The sequence below is a fragment of the Athene cunicularia genome (assembly GCF_003259725.1).
Source record: "Athene cunicularia isolate RWA chromosome 1 unlocalized genomic scaffold, athCun1 chr1_part1, whole genome shotgun sequence".
NCBI classification, from domain to species: domain Eukaryota; kingdom Metazoa; phylum Chordata; class Aves; order Strigiformes; family Strigidae; genus Athene; species Athene cunicularia.
Genome location: NW_020799091.1, coordinates 111,500,686 through 111,522,090, shown reverse-complemented (window position 1 = coordinate 111,522,090; position 21,405 = coordinate 111,500,686). Strand labels below are relative to the sequence as shown.

General features: G+C 36.7%; 1 protein-coding gene across 1 annotated transcript in view; it reads right to left on the bottom strand.

Annotated features, from left to right (window-relative positions):
- The window catches only part of CADM2 (cell adhesion molecule 2), a 359,573-nt gene that overhangs the window by 63,212 nt on the left and 274,956 nt on the right, over positions 1–21,405 (bottom strand). The window contains exon 8 of the mRNA XM_026868442.1: positions 7,300–7,478. Within this exon, the coding sequence (XP_026724243.1) occupies positions 7,300–7,478 (179 nt within the window). The remainder of the gene's footprint in view (positions 1–7,299; positions 7,479–21,405) is intronic.

Sequence of the window (21,405 nt, the reverse complement as noted above, 5' to 3'; positions counted from 1 at the left end):
ATTTTCAAGTGTTGTGTGTTATTAAAGAGATTATCCAACACTACAGGTTTTTAGAGTAAGTTCAACTTCTATTCAGATAGGAATGAGCTATATGTGTTAGAATAAATCGTTAAATTAGGTTGGACCTGGGGAGAGATTTACTACATCCACCAGGAGGGGGGAAAAAAAAGGTAAAACTAAGACAAATTTGGAAATTCAAATTTAATTTAACTGAAATACTCTGAATTCAGTAATTTCAATGAGTACTGCAGTACAGAAAAAAAAGTAATTAAAATCTTCCATATGTTATCTAACAAAATTACTTTATTTTACAAGTTTCCTCTCCTCAAAACCAGTATTTTAATGTAAAAATGTAGAAGTGTCAAACAGATTCCCCAAATGTTTTACTGTGCTTTGGAATGTTACTTTCTTAACCTTTCCAAAAGAATTTCGAACTTATCTTAAAAAAAAATAAAATTGTATCATATTTTTCTAGTCACCATAAATGAAGAAATATCAGTTCACATAGCTCAACTAGACCCCACTATTCAAGTATTTATCAACAGAAAGCAATTTCAAAGTAGCTGCCTTGCGAGTGTTCAGGGATAATAGCTGGACAATTCATCCATAAAATTAAGCCAACAATTCCACCAGAAGTTTCTTCGCAGACTTCTCATACCTGGAAATGTCAACTAAACATTATTCTTCTTCAGTCCAATAATAAAAGCTATATTACACGATGATTTCTTAATTCATCTGATTGTGTAGCATTCATCTGCACTGTTCTTTAAGGTCTGGGCCACCAATTTCAGCATAACCTAGTGTCCTCTAAAGAAGTTAACTTTAATATTATGATAATGATTTAATAACAATGACATTTTAGAATGTTGATGTATATGCAAAATCAAAACATTTCAACACAATTCAAAGGGCTATGCTTTGCAGAATAACATGTAAATGAAATTCTCCATGTGTTTATAATGCTACCTTTAATTGTAGGGTTATAATGAGTTACTTTCTTAGGCCTGGCAACAGTGAAACTTCACTCCTGCACACCTCAACTTTTGCAAGAAAAACATCCAGCTGCTGTGGATTTCCAAAGATATGAAGATTTTTTTTTAAAAAAACTTCTCTTCCTGGATAAGTTAATAGAACTCTATCTGTTTGGTTGGCTTTATTTGTGTGTGGGTGCATGTGCTGTGTGTCTATGTATGTATGTGTACATAGTGGGGAAGGGGAAAAGAGAAAAATTAAAGAGACAGTTTGAGGCAAGGAAAGCTTTTGAGGAGAAAGTCTTCAAGAGCATTCATGATTTATTTTTCAGCTGAAAGCTCAGGCTCCTCTGTGAGTTGTCTTCTGTACATTTTAATGTTATTTTTACTTTTTGTAAGATGGGAATAGGAGAGACTTTTCACCTCTTTTAAGGACACCCTATTTCTTTTAATTCAAACACAGATAGTAAAAAAAAAATATCTCAAATCTAAAAAGCACAGGTTTTGACACACACAGAATTTCAAACGAAGTCCTAAGCAGTCTTCTGAGCCTCATATTCTTGATATGCCTTGATTGCTGTAAGGGCAAAGTTGTTTTTTTACTAAAAACACCCTCTATTGTACCTGTCTGTGTTGTTATTGTTCCATTACACCACAGGTCTGCTCAATTCTCTTTTTGCAAAGCCCAAGCTTTGTTCACTTAAAGGGTAGGATTTTCCCACAGGCAAAGAAAGTCTCTTCTCCAAGATGCGTCTGTAAATGAGACATTTCAACTCAGGAACTATGACGGAGGAAACTTTAGAAATTGTCTAGGATCTTAACACCAAAATAGAGGGCAACTACATTACTGACGACTGTGCTGCTGCACAAGGATGCTGCTTTCCTTTCCTTCCCATGCCCTCCCCCATTCAGTGAGTATTTTCTATGTATTTTTTGATATGTTTATGAGGATAAGGTGTCCAGAAACAGTGCACAAGGTTTATCAGAAGCCTGTAGTTAAAATATTTGCAAACCAGGAGATCTATTGCCTTTCTGATAAGCTCAGTTTTCAAAGAAAACAGAAAAAATTGCCACCTCCTCAGTTATATTTGAAATTACTGTTCTACTCGGTTTTTACTTGCATAGAGTGAAAGATGTGCACAAGTGAGTTACAAAAATAAAGGAAGGAGCAGGGCACCTATGAGAACATTGCAACAGAAATGAAACATAATAAAAATGTAATAGCTGACAAAGATAAAGGAATCTAGAACAGACAGAGGTAGTGGAGTTTGTTTCCTTTCAGATATGTGTTGGATTTCAGTATCTACTAGTTTAAAAAGAGATTTGTATAGAAGTAAAAGTGCATGATGCTGGAATTATGGGTGGCCACAGAAGGTGAATGGCTATAAATGTATTTGGAGGCAGGAGCTAATAAACTAAGGTGTCTGGTGCAAATTTGGTATAGTGCTGTTCCAAATATGGTGAACAGTCAATAACAGAGATTTGCTACTAGACCAAAAATGAAGAAAAAAGTGAAAAAAGAGGTCATGAAAGGAGAAGAGTGGATACAACGGACAGGAATCCAGGAAATGCAGAGTTGAAAATCACAATTAGTGAGAAATTGAGAGCAAGGTGGAAATATTTGAGAATCTCTTGAAGGAAAGAGGCATGAAAATAAGTGATTGTAACTGCATACTTACAGCACCAACAGCAAAAGAGGCCAAATAGATTGGAAAGCTGGGAATTTAAGAGATCAAGCAGCAAAAAGAGAATACTTTCCCCTCAAAGCACATAATTCAGTTCAGAATCTTGTTGCCACAGGTTATTGTGAAAGCCAAGATGATAAATGTTATGAAATGGGACTGGACAAGCAGGTGGAAGATAAATACATTATATTTCAAAGGAAAGGTGCAGTGGGACCTTTGGTCTTATACATTCTAGGAGAACTTCTGTTTGAAAGTACATTTCAAAATATTAACCAGGATGTAACTTGGTCTTTCAGTTGCCTTTATTTGCAAAGAGTAGCCTGCCCAAGAAAAAAAAAAAAAAAAATTACGAGGCTGAAGTCAAGGGAATATGTTATGCCATTTTTTATCATCCAGAGATGCTGAGTTACTTGCTCAATCACTTTCTACTGTATGTATAATTGTGGCAGTAAGAACTGCCATGACCAGCCACAGCTGCTGATTCATATTAACTTCTATATTGCTTTGATACATAATTGATACACACAACACATTATAGCTCTGAATATTTCAACTAATTGAATGTGTGTCTTTAGATTGGCAAATCAGGATATTTCACCCAGGTCCTTTATTTCAAATAGGTCTGTAAATTATCAAATGCTGCTGTTTCCATTAAGAAGATTTCCCAATGATGTGGACACTTCTGTCACCCACTCAATGTGATGCTGAACTAAGTCTTCAGCAGTGACATCCAGAAGTTATGAACTACTGCTACGTACATAACAGCTGTGTCTTCAGTTTATGATGGACCACCTCCTTTCTCAACTCCAGCTAAATCAATGCAGTTATTACCTAAGCTTTGCAAGTAGAATCTATGTTTTTTGGGTTGAGCATCAATGAGTTTGACAGGTAGTTCTGTTTACCGATGATTAATGACAAAGGTAAACAAAAATTCTTAATAAATTCGAAGAGAGTGAACATTGCCTGAGGCCCATTACCAAAGAAAGGGTGCAATATATCTAGCCAGAATGTGCACTTCTAAAGCATTAAGCTCACCAATTATAATACAGAAAAGACAACAGCTACAGGCATTAAAGCTTGTGCCTTTGTTTCTGCATGAGACAAATGTCTGAGCAAACTACATGTCTTGCCTTTGTACTGTTGCCTATAAACTCTGACTTTGTGCCCACCTTCCTGCTTCATGAACTGTTTTCTTGACATTTATTATTAATAATAAAAGGTAGGAAAAATGAAAGTAGCAGCTCTATCGATCCACCAATGCATCACGAGCATATTTAATAGCCCATGTCTTTTACCTGATTCAAATATATTTAATTTCTCTGGTTGGATTTCCTTAATTATACTACAAATATAAAAAGACTTTTGCTGTTATCAGATACTAATGATATTATACAGATTGCCATTCATCTGCTTATAGCAATATTTTCTACTGCCATCACTTAACATCAAAACAGTATTATCATCATTTACAGTGTAAAAAATACTACTTTCTGTATAGTTTTGTGTCTAGATTGGCCCAGTTAAAGGCATGAGACACTCTGCTTGGTTTATATAATTAATATGTATAAATACTTTGCTTACACTTAATCTCCAATTATGACAAACTATACCTTCCATTTTTAGGCAAGCTTCTCTCTACGCTAAAGCCATCTAAATCTCCTCAGAGTTATGAGGATACCTTCAGAAATTGAGAGAATTAGTAGACTGAGTCCCACTGAGAAGGGGATTTCATAGGGAAAAAAAGGAATAGAAGCCAGATGAACCTTTTACAACCTTAACAAACAGAAAGACAGAAAATGTGTCGAAGTAAAAAAAGGGAAAAGGTAGAGGAAATCATAGCATGAATAAGAAAAGCTGTGAACCAGGTCACAGTCCCCTGCCTCTGCAGAGGGTGCCTTCCATTGATGATGTCCTCTGCCTTCTCACACCAGCTCTCCTAGAAAAATCAATCAGCCATAGTATCTGTGTAAACTTGGGCATGTGATTATCATTCTTTCTTTCCATCACTGCAACTGCTCTGGACTTGAGAGTTTCCTAGAAAAACAATTAGTAGTTTAACAACTGCGGAGCTGGATTTCCAGAGGCTCCATTAAGGCAGTGGCTACTTGCACTCGAGGAACTTACACCTTACTCCTTACAAATCTGGTAGGTCACTTTTCCTAGACCTTGCTTCCTTGACCTGCAATTTAAAAGAATCTCTTGTGAAGAGATTTTTTTCATGCAGATTCCTTCTCTCTCCTCTCCCACATCTTCATGAATGTACTTCCCTTTATGTTAAATCTGGCATGTACTTGTATTAGAAACCTAACATTCAAGGTAAGAAGGCACACCTATATGATAAATCAGCTCTAACACAGGAGTAGGCCAAAAAAATTACATCGACATATTAGGCACAGGGAAAGGATGAGAAATCAAAAGATGCTCCAAGATATATTTAGGAAGATATAGAAAAAAATTCATCCTCTATTAAATGGAAGAATGCATCTCAGAAAAAGATAAAAACTAGGCTTGCTAGTCCTAAGAGAGAGAGAGAGAGAGAGAGAGAGAGAGAGAGAGAATATTGTATAATTTTGGGAGGCTTATGTTTCACTAGAGACATTAATGAATTTAATGAACTAAAGAAGGGGTAAGACACTGCTTAAATTGATCTATATAACTGATTGTGCTACACTTGATAAAATAATTGTGTCATTCTTCTGTACTTAAAATAAACTTAACAACTCTGAAACGTAGTAAGTTGTTAAGCACTAAACATCATCACATACTCTGTCACACTACTCTCATTGTTTCAGAAACCTCAGAAGCAGCTGACATTTACCTTCTCTAGTACTAACACTGGACTTGCAGAAATGTAATTAGGAAAACTCTGGTACTCATAACACAAAAGGTCAGCAGTGTGCAATCTAAACCTGATAACATGCCTAATGTGCTGCCAAACGTAAAAAAATGCCTTCTTGATAATGTATGATTTTATAGACTGCCATGAAGTTGCTGCAAGATAATCAGATGAACAGGGGGCATGCCACTATGTGCAAGACATAGGAGATTGTGAAATACTCTTTGATAGAGGTATATTGCAAAGTCACCACTGATGGAAAAATCTACCATTACAAAAGGCCATGTTTTCAGAAATAATCACATAAATAAATTGTGCAGAAAAACGACAGAAGTTTCAACATTTGGTAAGTGCAGAAGCCATTACCTCATCAAATGCAGTGTACTTTGTGCCTGTAGCCAACAGCTAATACATCACCATCTCTGGGATGTACAAGACATTTTTTACTTTTCTTGTAATAATCAATGTAAGTAGAGGTCAAAGGGTTTAGTTTATCTGTTTGTCTTTAATACAGAAATACTGACACACCAGTACACACTCTGTGTTCCTCATGCAAAGACCTCCTCCTTACTTGTGCCACTTACCCTACATGAACTAATAGTGAACTTTAAGAAAAATGAAAAGTAATCTAAGGAATTCTTTTGTTAAATGATATTTCATCAACAGTGCCAAAAAAACAACTCATTACTGCAAGCTGAAAGTAGTATTTATTAGAAGTTTTCTGCCAAATACCTAAAGGCAGGTTAAACCTTTAGTGAAAAATGTTTTTGAGACTTTACAAACACCAAAAAAATGTTTATTTGTTATACCTGAATTCATCATGAGCAAATAAAATCTATATAGTTCCCATGCCTATTTATAGACTATAATTTGTATTAGATTGTTTCCTTTTATTCTGCCATAGTTACAAGAGCTTGTATTTTTTAAAAAAGTAGAGGGAAAAAAGGTACTACTATGAACTACAGTGGAGCTTTTGCCTCTGTATTCACTTAGGTTAAAATTCAAATTACAGAACTCATAATCTGCCAAGAATTATCACATACTTATCTGTGATAACAGAACATTATGTTTTGAGACTGGTAGATCCATATAGAAAAACTGTATTAAAGGCAAATGATAACTTTGTATTATAGCTTCTCCAATACCTGAGTTATATCAATCTGTTTCACAAGGATTGTAAAAGCCAGCTACATTCATGTGACATATAGTTGCCTAATTAACTAAGGAAAACAAATCAACTGTAATTTAATGTAAAACTTCGTATTTTTTTATTAGAAGTTATCATGAGTTTAGAGTATGATATATTTTTGAGGATTGACTGTAACAATAGGCCAGATGATGATCAGCTAACTTGTATAAACTGAATTTTCTCAGTAACAGGATATAACTTATGTGAAGAAAAGTATTTGATGTCCTGTCTTTGGTGGTCTATAAAAAAACTAAATAAAACCCCTCAAGCCCCCATCTGTCTGGTATTTCCATATTTCCCTTCATATATCCTTTTGTAACCAGCTTTATCCGAACAACATACCTGAGGCAAGTATTTATAAAACAGTACAGGTGCTTACTTTGCAAAAAGCTCACAACATCAATGAATAGATTTTGTTTACACTGTATGGAGAGGCATGTCAATAAAAAGAAGCAAACACACTCCCCACAACTAGATGATAGTATCAATAAAAGTGCAATTATACTTCCAGCTTTTTCTTAATATTCTTTCAGTAATGATCATAAACAACTGATGTTGTTTCCTTGAAATGCTACATATGCATAACACACACTAAAATACTAACAAGAACACACTCACCATGTACTATCAGGACATATTCTGTGCTGTTTCGGCCAATAGGATTTTTTGCTTCACATCGGTATGTGCCATTGTCTGTTTTGTTTAGGAAACTGATGCTTAGGACCCTGCCGTTGACAACCATTCTCTCTGGATCTGGTAGTTCCCCACCATCCTTTGTCCACAGTACTGGTTCTGGCCTGTTGGATCCAAAGTAATGCATTTTATCAGACAGGTGAAGCATGTGTACATAACATATACATCAGAATCAGCAGCATCAGAAACTTAAGAATAGAAACCTGACATCAAAGAATATTCAATGATTACTGGAATTACTGGATATAATGAACTGTTACAATTACAACCTCATTATCCCAGATGGGGACTACTAAAGAAAAAGAAAAGCAAGGAAAGGGAGAGAAACAAAGAAGGAAACAGAAAGGTATTGGAACAGGCCAATATCTTTCCTAAATTAAAAAATAGTTCTCTCAAGGTTTCAGGGCCCACAGTTTAGCAAGATGCTTGGCAAGCTAAGTGAAAACAGCTTTCCATTTGTGTGATGAGCAATATGGTCCTGTGTGGCTGACAGGCATCAGAAATCATGCAAGCAAGCTGAGGTAGATGGAAATGGTCTGTAAATGGATTCTAAAATTATTTAGGCCATTCACATTCACAAATGCACTGGCTGTGTGTTTTCCCTGAACCGGGAATATCAGTCTCAAAGTAGCACATCTTACACACAATCTAAATTTGTTTCTGTTGCTGCATTGTGTCACAGCTCATCACTTTTTCCACCCCTTCTGCATCCTTCCCTCAAATAATTGTTTGTTCTGCATGTTATCACAAGCAATATAAGATTTGACTTTAAATCCTCGATTTCCTTCTTTTGTGAAACCTTTTTCCCCTTGTGCCTCATGAACTCGCATCAAACAAGCCAAAGGCAAAGCACTGACAGTGATAACCCCCTAGGCAAGGTAAGGGCACCGCAGAGAAGAGAACTGACCTTCTTGCAGATTCACATATACCTTCCCAATGGCAAGTGATACCTAACTCTTTCCTAAAAACTCTCAAGAAGCTCCACAGTTCACGAGATTTGCTTAACAGTAGGATGTATTTATTACTGGTACACAATCTTTACTTACACGTAACAAGATCTACTTTCAAATTTGCACGGAAAATCATCAAAAAAGACAGGTCCATGATGGAGAATGAAAAGATGGCTTACTGAATCCTGACTATCTCACAAACAGACAGAGCATCTCAGGTCCTTAGATACTAGTCACTAAAGCAGGATATATCCAACCTAGGGATACACTGCTACATTACTTGTATCTGGTAGCTTTGTACACTATAACCCAAATATCAATCCCTTTCGAGTACACTACTTCAGTAATTTCAGTCAGAAGAAGTTCTAGATTTGCATATTTATGTGGTAGGAGAACGTAACATTCTATCTTCCTATTGAAGTATGCAGTTGTATGACTAAGTAATAAAACAAAATAAAAACCGCTGTTATAAAATCAACAGATGCCAAATTAGTTGTTAGTATTACTCAAGAAATACTTAATTTCATTAACCTGAGCAGGTGTTTAAAGCCTATTAAATATTGTAAGTGTTAAGAATAAACCTAAACGCCTAAGGAACGCAATTTTGCCATAACGCGGCCTCACACACAGAGAAATAGTCCTAATGACTACAATGACATGATTTTCTTTCTAGTTAGGCGAGACATGTAAATAAAGTGAATTTTTCTGAAATGCCCTTACTGCTACATAATTTATATTACTTTTGAAAGTAAAAATACTGTAACATGCTTCTCTTGAAAGATAACAGAAATTTATACACATTTTAGTGATATTTGCATGACACCTTGTTAAATCATTGCTGAACTTGTTACTTAGACTGGCTATTCTCTGAAGTTACGACTTTTAAAGAAAATCACATACTCAGGGAATAAAACAAGATTCACATAATCTTACAACAAGGATTAATAACTGTTGGTGTAATGGGGCCTATTTATACCTTACAGTAAATATGTCTTAATACTCTTCCTAAGTGCACTTTCAGGAACTGGTATCTAAATACACATGACAGGCAAAACACACACCTCCTTTCTGTTTAATGTGAGCAGGGAATCTAGATGTTGATGCTGTTGCAGAAACATTGCCCTACAGAGTTCACAACATTAAGGTGAGATTTGTTTTGATATGTTAAGGTGGATTTGTTCAATTTTCTAGCAAACTCCTCTTGGTTCCCCTTCACCAGTTTACTGTGAATCTGTAATCCCAGGAGTGGAAACTCTGAAAACACTTCTGCTACAATGTGCACCATTGCCTTTATAAATGGCATGTTAAAGCAACTTCTGTGCAGTTATAAATTATGGAACTTAAGTTTTAAACTGAAATTAGATGGTATATCCTAGGGAAACCCCATAGGATAACAAGTAAGTATGAAATGGAGCCTTAGATATAAATTATTCAGGGAGCTTTGTCACATTGTAATATACCAACTCTAGTCTTATGCAGAGTGCTCAGCTATGGTTGCAAAATGACGGGGGCAGAAAAATCGTGACTTGGAGAGAGGCAGATGTACATAATCTGGGTGTTGGGGAAGCTGCTAATTAAGAGTTAATATTAAGGCATACCGTGCGAGTTTAGTGGCAGCAGCAGACCAGTTCCTGGGCAGCCAGCCCACAGTCAACACATCATGGTGGTCGGGCGCAGCTCTTGCTCCAACTCACTGCTCTCAGGGAGGATGGTGCCTAAAGCAGCAATTCTGTCACAGCCATGGAATTAAATTTTGTCTGCGCTGCTGGGAAGCTTTAAGACTCTCTGGTCTAAACAATTCATTAGTTAGGCAGAAGTGAGCTAAGAACATGAGACATGTTCACGTACCCGGGCCAGCATGCTGCTGTGGTCAGCGATGAGGGGAGCAGCTGTTTAAAAGCATGTGAGTGGGGCCATTTTCTGTGGTCCACTACTCCTGTACTTTGCCAGCATCCACAATCACTCTGTTAGGGATTTTGGAAGGAACATCTTTTGTTCTTTTCTGTATCTGCTTTGTATTTAGACCTGTTGCCTATGAATGTCTCCATGATCTTTTTGAACCTGCTTACACCGTCTGTCAAACCAGCCTCCTGTGGCAATGAATTCTGGAAGTTCCCTACCTGCTGTGCAAAAACATATTTACTTTTATCTGTCTTACACTGATCTCCTAGCAGTGGCAATGAATATTGCAGGATATGGTAAGTAATGCTTCTGCATATTATAACCTTGTTATAAATTATGATAGCCTTGTACTTAGTAGGCCTCTCTTTCCCCCCCCTTTCTCTGTTTGAATTTGATACCTTCTGAGATTATTGTCAGGGGAAAAAAAAAAATTATAAGAAAAAAGGGTAAAGGAGCTGTAAATTTATTGCATATTGGCTATTTCTTGGTAACTGCTTTAGCGCCTTCATTGTCCAAAGCACAAATGCAGTTGAAACACTGATGGGGAAGCTCTTCTTCTGTGACACAAGGTACAGAGATGTGTGAACTACTGAAATGGGTTTATGGGTGCCGAGCCAGACAGAAGTTCTTTTTCTTACCCAACATTTTGCAAGGGCTGTAGTTCAACTGGAGGATATTTAGATTTGACATTTTAAAACATCCATCAACTATGTACACTTCTAACATCGCACATTTCAGCTTTTCTTCACATACTAAAGAGTTGACATAATACTATCTATTACTGCATGGACTGGAATAAACAGAGTAACCCTATGCCTTGCATTTGTGCTTACTTCAAGTTGAATCGTCACTCACCAGTTTAATCCCCATTTTTCTCAGACAATCCTGAAAACACCTTTCTTGGAGCACAATAGCTATAAAGTCAGAATGAGCACCGTAGCCACTGATGAAACTGCATGTCACTGCCTTCACACATTTCATGGCACAAACAAGCTCACTGACATGCTCCATCCTAACAGGAGCATACAGCCTGCTACTACCAATGCAGTCACTCAGAGAACAAGTCTGTCCTCTCTATCTTGGATGAGAGGTGCTTTTCTACATTCCTGGTTTAATCCCTCCCATGTGAATGCAGTTAGGTGGAAATGAGCTGTGCTAACACTCAGACTCTTCACTGGGTTGAAGGAAGTAGCAGAGCTGAAGCACCAAGATGCCATTTTCTTCCCCAAAACACAGCTCTGCTTCTGACTTACCTATTCTAATTTGCTCCCAGTGCGACACCTTTAAAACAAAACCAAACAAATTAAACAAGCTATACCGAAGAAATTCTTTCAAAGATACAGCTCAACTGTCACAGCCTATGCTATTTCTCTGGTTACTACATATTGCTTTTACTGGTTTGGCTTTGCATGCTGCTGCCCACAGTGGCACTGTCAGGACTGTGTTAAACTGAAAGAAGTCAGACATACTAATTACAATCATACTAAAAATCCTTAATTATGACCAATGACCTCTCTGCCATGCCCCCAAAAGAAATCTGAACTCTATACTCTCTCTGAAGAACTGCTAAATGGGCTTAGATTTTGGTATAATTTATGTTTAATCTTAGTAGAAAGGCCCAGAAGCTTTCAGTAACTGACTTGCAAAAGGGAACTGCGTTTTGGTATGTGTTAACTGTCTGCATGTTAGCCTCAAAACTTGACATAAAAAGCAACAGAATTTGGTGTTCTTTCACAGTCAAACTCAAATGGGACTGCAACGAGGATATAAAAAAAATGATACCATGTTCCAGGATGATCCAAGTTTTATACTGTGGGACAAGAGTTTTCTTGCAAGTAACTTAAGTATTTGTAAATAAACCAAAAATTATTTTCTAATCCTGAGGCTAAGAAACCTTTCCTTACAAAATAAGTCAGAGAGAAAGCTAAGGGCAAACCGGAATGTTCTGGGGAAAAAAAAAAAAAGATAAATAATCAAGAACCATAGATTAGAAAATAATACTGAGGCACAGACTTACCTTTTCAACAAGTCTTTACGTAACATGAAAGTCCACATTAATATTTTTGATAATCTAGGCCTTTAGGTTACAAAATAGTATTTTAAATTAACTTTCCATCCCTTTTCCCAACCTTAACCAAAAGACTATGATGTTTCCGTGCTTTCCTATAATCCTCCTAGAGATATTTTTGTATCAAACATCATATTTATCTTAATTTAGCCTTAATTTAAAAATGATACATAGATCTATTGTATCCCCTCTTCTTTCTGAACAAAGAGAATTTAAGCAATGCAATCCATGTTCAATTGAAAGTTCTTGGCTCTATGCATTTTTGCTCCCCTTTTCCGATTTTTGTGTGTAGAAAGGTCACATACAAAGTGTTCTTCACTAAAGAACATACAAAGTGTTCTTCGTAAACAACACTCAGATAACTTACTGCCCCATAATACTAGCATAGGCCTTTTAATTTCCATAAGTTCACATTAAAAACAAAACAAAACAAAACAAAACAAAACAAAACAAAACAAAACAAAACAAAACAAAACAAAACAACAGCAACTACAACAAAAAATAGCACTGGGTTTTTACATACTTGGTCTCACTGAGGGAGGGTATTATCATCCATCTGGGCATTTAAGCATCTTGTCAAAATTTTGTAGCCAATGTGGGTAAAAATAAAGATGGAAGAAGGATTTGTAGAACACTAACAAGGCAAGTAAAGTCATTATTTTGAGTACATTCCAACTGAACAATTCCTTTTACTTCTCCTAACAGGGGCACATAAAAAACATAATCTAGTGGATATGCTCAAATGAGTAATGGAAAAGGTATCACCACACTTATCAGAGCTTTTTTTTTTTTAATCCTGGTGCAGTGTTAAAAGTCATCTAAGGGAATGATTGCTTCATTAATTTGAAACTTAGAGTTTCTCTGTGTTGAGAATCTGGATTTTTAGCTTTTTCAGTTAATCATCCAGTTGAAAATTTACATCCTGAGGGAACCCCTTGTTTATATGAAGTCTCAGTCCAATGAATCTTAATGGGATGAGCCGATTTGAGAGCATTTCATCTATCAAAAACATCAATATCCACAGTCACTAGCCTTTCATAAAAGGTTTGGATAGATGGTTTTTATTTTATAAGAACTCTCTGTGATTCTGCAGTTCTGTAAAGCTTGAGTAACCCTCACAGAGTGTTTTTCTCCCCAGAAAAATCTGTCAAGAATAAGTATTTTTTATGAAGCTTTTTTTTTTAAAGAAAGAAGCTTTGAACATCTGAATTGACTATTATATTTGTCTCTACTTATTTAAACATCTCAGTAGACATAACATAGCCTAAGAATATTTATGATGTCCTATACCCATGTTTTTTGAATGGTTAAGAATTAAGTTACCAACATATGTTAAAAATGATGTGGCAACAAAATATAGATTTCTACTTTTTATATCATTAAAAAATGTCAGGAATTCACAGCTATAAAGACAACAGGAACAACAAGAAATGTTGAAGACAGTTGCAGTGCATTATGCCTTCAAAAACGTGGCTTAAATGATAAGGAGGTGCCGGGAATCTTAAATATTGCTAATATTCCTTGTTTGCAGAAAAAAAACCAAACAGAGAGCACCAAAAAATAGAAACAAAAAAGCAGAAAAGGGAAGAAAGCAAAGAAACCAAACCAAACAAAAAAACCTCCCCAAGCCCCCTTCATCCCTTACCTTATGCCCTAGATACAGATAAAGATGTTGTTCTGTCCATCACAGGGTGACAGGCCTCCCTGCTTGTAGCTTGCTTTGGAATAATCAGGCAGTCTTCTCACCTTCAGATTGGCTCACTGGGTTACAGTTGCTAACTATGTTGATATGATAGATTAAATTTGCAGCTGAAAGTCCTTATCCCTCAGCAGCCTGTGACAGCAACTCTAATTAAAGTGACTCAAGAAGAGTCTTTTCAAAGCAAAGGTATTTATTCTTTTTCCCAAAGATACAAAGCATAGATTGCTAAGGGGTAAAAGAGTAATTTTCCATATTCATATTGCCCCCTATCTGCACTCTAATTTCTTCACAACCAATTTTAAGGTTACTTTCAGGTCAGTTAATATCCACCTTTATCTGTAAGAACCTGACTGTTCTCCTTCTGCCATAATTCTTTCCTTCTGTATCTCCCTATCATCTAGCTGATAACCCTTTTCCCTTTATCCTTTAGGATCTTTAGGACACCCTTTGACCTAAAGTTTTCAGCCTTTAACATAGCTGTGTAATGTTGCTGGTCTCTGTCTGAATAGCTTTCTCCCAATTGATCACCCACCCATTACAATGTTAACTTCTTTGAAACTATTCCATTTGTCTTTTGTGCCTTCCTTGTGACTCCCCTCCCTGCTAAATGTTTCATGTTAGTCATTGCAAGAAGGCAAGGCAGTATCAAATGAATATCCTGAAAAGTGCACAATCCACATACATATGTATGTATATATGAAGTTTCTTACCTAATTCCAGTATTATTCACAATCTTCCCAAAGAAGTATAAAAAATCCTGCTGTGCATAGCATTTTGGAGATTGGCTTTCTCATAGGCATGAGACAGATCAACAAGAGAACTTACGTGAAATCAGAAGATACCTTATCAGTGAATCGCATCAGAAATATCCCTTGCATTCTACTATTTTAAGCAGCAGGGAGGCTAGCGATAGACAAAAAGATTGTCTCAAAAAACCCCAAAACTTTGTGAGGGAGATGCCATAGGAATGTAGTCCAGAATTTCATTTAAATAAACGCAACATCCATTGCCACATGAAGGCAGGTGTGTGGGAGTCCTCTAAGCTTGTTCATGAAGTACCATCCTCTCTAAGTTAAGTTTAATGCAGGATGAAAAACATGACACGAAACTGGTGTGTTCACTGTCTTCCCATGATCTAAATTAAAAGTGAAAAAATAGTTCAGAGAATTATAATTAATTATCAAGAGTCACTCTTTGTGTGTTGGAGAAGCAGTGTTTTGTCACAGTTTGTTTGGTTGTGCCAGCACTGCCTGCCCTTCAGCTCTGAAGGAAATGCAAAATCAGAGAGCTCACAAATGTGCAATATGGTTGATGAGTCAACGTCAGAAAAAGCTTTGTTGTGGTATTGTGTAATACATCAAAACTGAGGTCACATCAGCAGATTTTCTCAATAGTGGAATACAGAGGAATCCATCGCTGTAGTATGTGATAACACAGTTACTTATTTAAGTGATTTCTTATGACTCCCAATACCAGGGCGTGCAAATGGCCAACTCAGAATAAATGCAGTGAGACATAAAATCAGACTGTGAACAGTTGCATGCTAACACCATTTATCACACCAAACACCTCTAACTATTCAGAGTCAGGAAAACACTACTTAAAAATGCATCTTCTTCAAAACTATTCTTGTTATAAAGATTTCTAAGAAAATACCATAATCATTCAGGTTTTATGTTTTAGTTTGCCAGTTTCAGCAGTGCTGCTCCTAATGCTATTTATTTCTTTTAAGGCTTTTATCTGAGCATCTTATCTGCTCTCTTCTTCTCCATCAGAAGGAGTCTCCGTTTTGTCTTAAGAGTTATTAAACTCACCTTGCAGTGAAATTACCCTTGCATGCCATAAAAATAACATGCTAACCTCTTACAAATGACACCTGTCTTTAAAGAATGCAGACAAACTGTTTTGCATTACATTCTTTATTAAGATCCACAGGAGATCTCTGTTAAAAGTTCTTCTATATCTGGTTATAATAAACTAGAAAAAATAAAAGTCATTTTGAGCAAGACAGTCCTCTTGATCTGGAAGAGAAATATAGTCTACTTTGTATTTCTCACCTTTATTGATCATTTCCCCTCTGCCCAGCTTCCCTCCTCTCCTGTTAGAAGCTACTCAGTATGAGGTTAGGCTTGACTGCCAAATGAGCAAGAGAGAAGACAGTTCTGGCTGCAGAGTCCCTACTTCCCTTACAGCCCCCTATTACTTAGGCCAACACCATCAGCAGAGTGCCCTGGTTTCGGCTGGGATAATTTTCTTCCTAGTAGCTGGTTCAGTGCTGTGGTTTGGATTTAGCATGAGAATAATGTTGATAACACACTGATGTTTCAGTTGTTGCTAAGTAGCGCTTACCCTAAGTCAAGAATCTTTGTTTCCCATGCTCTGCCAGCGAGGAGGTGCGCAAGACGTTGGGAGGGAGCACAACCAGAACAGCTGACCCGAACAAGCCAAATGGATATTCTGTATCACAGGACATCACGCTCAGTATATAAACAGGGGGGGAGAGTTGGCTGGGAGGGGCAGATCTGTTCTTGGGGACTGGGCATTGGTCAGTGGGTGGTGAGCAATTGCATTGTGCATCACTTGTCTTTCCTTGGGTTTTATTTCTCTCTCTTTTTGTTATCATCTTTTTCATTACAATTACTACTACTATTATCATATTTTATTCCAATTATTAAACTGTTCTTATCTCAACCCACAAGTTTTACTTGTTTCGATTCTTCTCCCCATCCCACTGTGGGGGGAGGAGCAAGCAAGCAGCTGCATGGTGCTTAGTTGCCAGCTGGGGTTAAACCATGTCACAGAGGTACCAGCAAATCCTGATCTACATTTCCATTGGGACAGACGTCTAAATCTTGTTCTAATAGTGGAAGGTTTGCAGAGATGCTCAGAAAGCCATTTTTTTCTGATTGATATTAATAACTTCAAATCCATATATCAGTTTATTTGCTGAATTGTACCCTATAAATTGAAAACCTTACCTTTTTTTTTTTTTTTTTGCATTAACATGAGAAACCCTATTATCTTTGATTTACGTAAGAACTAGAAACATTTCTGCAAAGTTCACAGCCTCTACAAATCATATGGATCTCCTGTAGAGTGAAGAAATTCAGATTTTATGTCTTGAAGAGCTTGATTACTCTTAAATGGAAATTAACTATAAACTCCTGAACTATTGACAAAAAGTCTTAACTGTGTGCCAATGTGTAAAGATAGATCAGGACTGTCAGGCATCTGTTATCATTTAAGGCTTACAGTTCATGCTGACTATTTACATTCTTCAGACTATGTTTTTAAGTAATCTTTCTATTTTTTACTTTTTTTTTTTTCTATCTTTTAGCAATTATAATTTCTGCAAAACTTTTTCCTTCGAATATGCCATATTGAGAAACTGTACCAAAAGGTACTGCACCATATAGTATGCTTTATTTCCTGAGTTTAGAACTTCCATGCCACAACAGCTCAGTTTATACATTAAAATATGAAAATGCATTCAAATCCTAGCAGTCCACATCTAGTATCCATTCTGGAGTGGAGCCCTTTCTGATTCATACAAACAACAACATTTTGTCCATTGACCAGTGAATTACTCTGTCCATGTCTGAATCAAGAATTAATCCAGCACTACCCTAATGAGAGTACAGAAATGAGCAAACACGGAGTGTGACTATATAAAAATTCTTTAAAAAGGAGTACACAGTTTTCACTCAACATCCTTTTTGTTAGCACTTAACAACACACCACATGCAGAACACTTTCTGCTCTTGAAGTATTAAAATTGGAATTATATTTAAACCCATTTTGAGGACCAGGGTCACTAAGAACAAAAGTCCTTTGCTTTATTGCCTGCTTCAGCTATCATTTTTGTAGTAATGCAGAAATGTAATACCTTCTATCATTCCAATACATAAAACATATTTTCTAATAGCAAGTTCTAGAGAAGGCAAATTCTAAATATCCAAACTTTTCAACCTAGTGTAGGTTCAGACATCTGTGTTTCAGGATAAGCTGTAATAAAATATTTTTAATTCCCATGAAAGTGAAAAGTTTCAGTTTTTATAGCTGTTTTAAGAATGTTTAATTGCTAACTGATTGCCAGTCTTATTTTGGTGCAATGAAATCCCTGAATGATTTCAGACTTCATTTCGAAGTTTTGCTTCAAAACAAGAAAATAAATCCAAATTATATTATTCTAAGACTATTTTTACTACTTGTATATAAAAAAGAATTCTTAAATATTTATATTTTTATTCTTTTGATGAATAATACTCTTACGTTGGAGTTTCATCATAAGACCTCAGAAATCCTTAGTTTCTGAATTCTGGTTATACTTTTAAACGAATTTACTGTGGTACTGAATATTTCCCCAAGTGTACATCCGGTACTCTTCCAAGATTAACACTTTCTCTATAGGCATATATTTGTTTTTTATCCAAAATTATTTTCAAGTTTTTTTTGTTTTTTTTTTTTTAAGATCAGAATGCTTCAAATGACTTGTAAAATTTCCTACAGTCTTTAAGTGTTTTATTGTTGTTATTATTATTGGTATCCAACCAATTTGCTAATTTCTCTAATGGAACTTCTTCATCAGATTAAGTGGTAGATCTTGTGGCTAATTCTCTTCAAGAAATTAAAACCTCATTGTCCTCACTAACAAATTTTTTTTTCTTTTCTTCTTCCGCTTGATATTTAAAACTGACTACAGTTTTCCTTAAACTTACTAGGCCCTGCCAGTATTTTGATACGGCTGTACTTGTGGGTTGTGGTCTTAAATTCAAAATTGCATTCTTTCTGAACAGTCAGACTAATACCATAGAAATGGTTGCACTTTACATTAGATGTGTATATAAGGCATACACCCCTGTATGTACACAAGTTTTAGGAGGAGGCTGACAGTTTCCATTCTACAGCAGCTTTTATTCACACACTGATAGGACACTGACAGTGGGCATTTTAGGCCAGTCTTACAAAGAAAAAACAGGGGAAAAAAACCCAGGTGATGAAGATCTGTGTCTCTTGCACTGGAGCTGTGCACTTCATCTTGCATATACACAAATGTTCACAGTGAAAAAAGAGGAACCCTCCGCCTTCCCGATAAAAATTAAAATTAAAAACATTACGTGCTTTCTAAGCAGCTGTTGATTTTCTCCACCCTTTTTCTTGGGCATCTGCCTCTGCTACTTCCTCAGTCAGATTGTGGGAGCACTGAAAATGTGGTAATCTGTCCTGGTTTTGGCCAGGATAGAGTTACTTTTCCTCGGGCTGAGAGGGAGCACAGTTAGAGGGCCGGTCTGGATAGGTCATTGGAGTATTCCATATCATGCGACATCATGCTCAGTATATAAAAGACACGTGTGTGCTCTCTCAATTCTGTTTTTTCCAGTCAGCGCAGCAGGATCTTTGGTGGAGTGGGAATCACTGCTGGGGGTGGACTGCGTACCGGTCACCAGGTGGTAAGCAACTGCATTGTGTATTACCTGTTTGGACTTACTATTGTTATTGTTGGTTTTTTATTATTATTTTTTTTTTTTTTTTTTTTTTTTGTCCCTCCCCTGTTTCACCAGGGTGGGGTGAGGAAGTAAATGACTGGCCACGTGGTGATTTTGCTACAGGCTGAGTTCAAACCATGACATAATCTTAATGGGCTATCAGAGCAGAGAACGGTAAGTTCCTTTGGCTACTTGGTCTGTAGAGTGCCCACTGTATAACCTCACCTACTGGTTTTCCATTTTACCCAAATCCCTCCCACATTTGTCATATACTCTAATCTATTTTTCAAACTTTTGGTGTCTCATTTCATCCCCCCTCCAATTTTTTTTTTTTTTCTTTCTCTGAATCTGACCAACAGCCCAAACAACAGATTGGACATTTCCACTCCTTCATGCTTTCTCAAGTCTTCAGACATTTCTCACTGGGCAGGCAATTACTCTCATGAAAGGAACAATTTGCTGAATTATTTCCACCTGCCATCAGTTATGAATGTAAAAACTCAAAATGGAGGAGGGAGAAAGAGGCTGCCATGTTTCCAAACTTTCAAGGCCAGACCATCACTTAGAAGCAAACAGGGAACTGAAGAATGCAGGCACACTGATGCACACCATAAACAAAAAAGGTAAACCTCTTTCAAATGTACCATTAGAAGGTTGGGGAAGAGGCACCAACTTCATTTTTTTCAGATTTATTCTGAAAGAGACCTGGATATTTTAATACAATTTTAGTATTCCAAAATGCCTGGCATTTTAGAACATTTTTAGTACCCAGCTATCAATCACACTTCTTCATATGTATTTTAAAGTGTGATGCTCAAAACATCTTAAGTTCAGAGAAAACATTATAGCCTCTACAGTTTATGAACAGCTTTCATGAAAAGTGCACTTTAAAATCTTCTGCCTGTAGAAAACAATGGTATGTATGTCTATACTCTTCGTTTTGTGTTGCTAGTTTATAAATAATTTATATTTATTTTAAATTTTAACCAGAAAAAAAAAAGTCCTCCACAGAAGTGTAACATCTCTTTCAAAAAGATTCCTGAGGCTAAAAAGGCAAAAGGAGAGGTGTAAGCCAGTGCAGCAGCAGGAAAGCAAAAAAATACATTAAAAGAATCTTATAAAACCTGCCTTACTTTCTGGGGAATGGAAGCCTTGCAGAAGTGACCACCACCGTCAGCTAACTAACAGTAGCTCAAGAACAAAGTACTAGGTAATACTTTGCAGGGAATATTCGTGGATCAGTCTGAGCTTGACCACATATTAGATGAGGTGTTTTCCAATTTCTATAAAGTAGCAAAGATGCTGCTTTTGCATCAAAAGTCTTGCATTAGGGGCCTGATATGGACAGATTGCACAACACTGAGCTGTTCAGGTGGTTGCACAATGTATTTCTGGCATGCAGTCATTTAACAGCTCTCACAGGCAATGGATAAGATATCCCTAATGACATATTGATAATTAAGGGCAAGTGACAGCCTTGCTTCTAGGAGATTGTGCAAGAAAGTTCTCCATAACACGCAACTAGCTTACTGCTGCAGGCAGAGGGGGAAGGCAGACTCAGTAAAGCTGACACCTCATCTGGAGCATGGAAAGTCAGCAAAGCCCAAAGCTTCAGACAGACAGACAGATAATCGCACACAGGGAAAGAAGTGAGGTCCACGTGGTCTGGACTACAGAAACATTATTTCAGACACGGGAATAGGTAAAAGATGAAATGGAGAAACAGAGATACCCTGAAACTTCCTTTTAAATTCCAGAGCTGGAAGTTCTCTGGATCAGTACTGGAGCACGTCGGTAATATACGCCTTTCCCCTGTTCTGCCTGGGATCAGTGCCATATATTGATGTGCAAATTAGAAAGACAAATCCCTTTCCTTTCAGCCTCATAAACTAAGACCTACACTCTCAGATAGCGGGGGGGGGG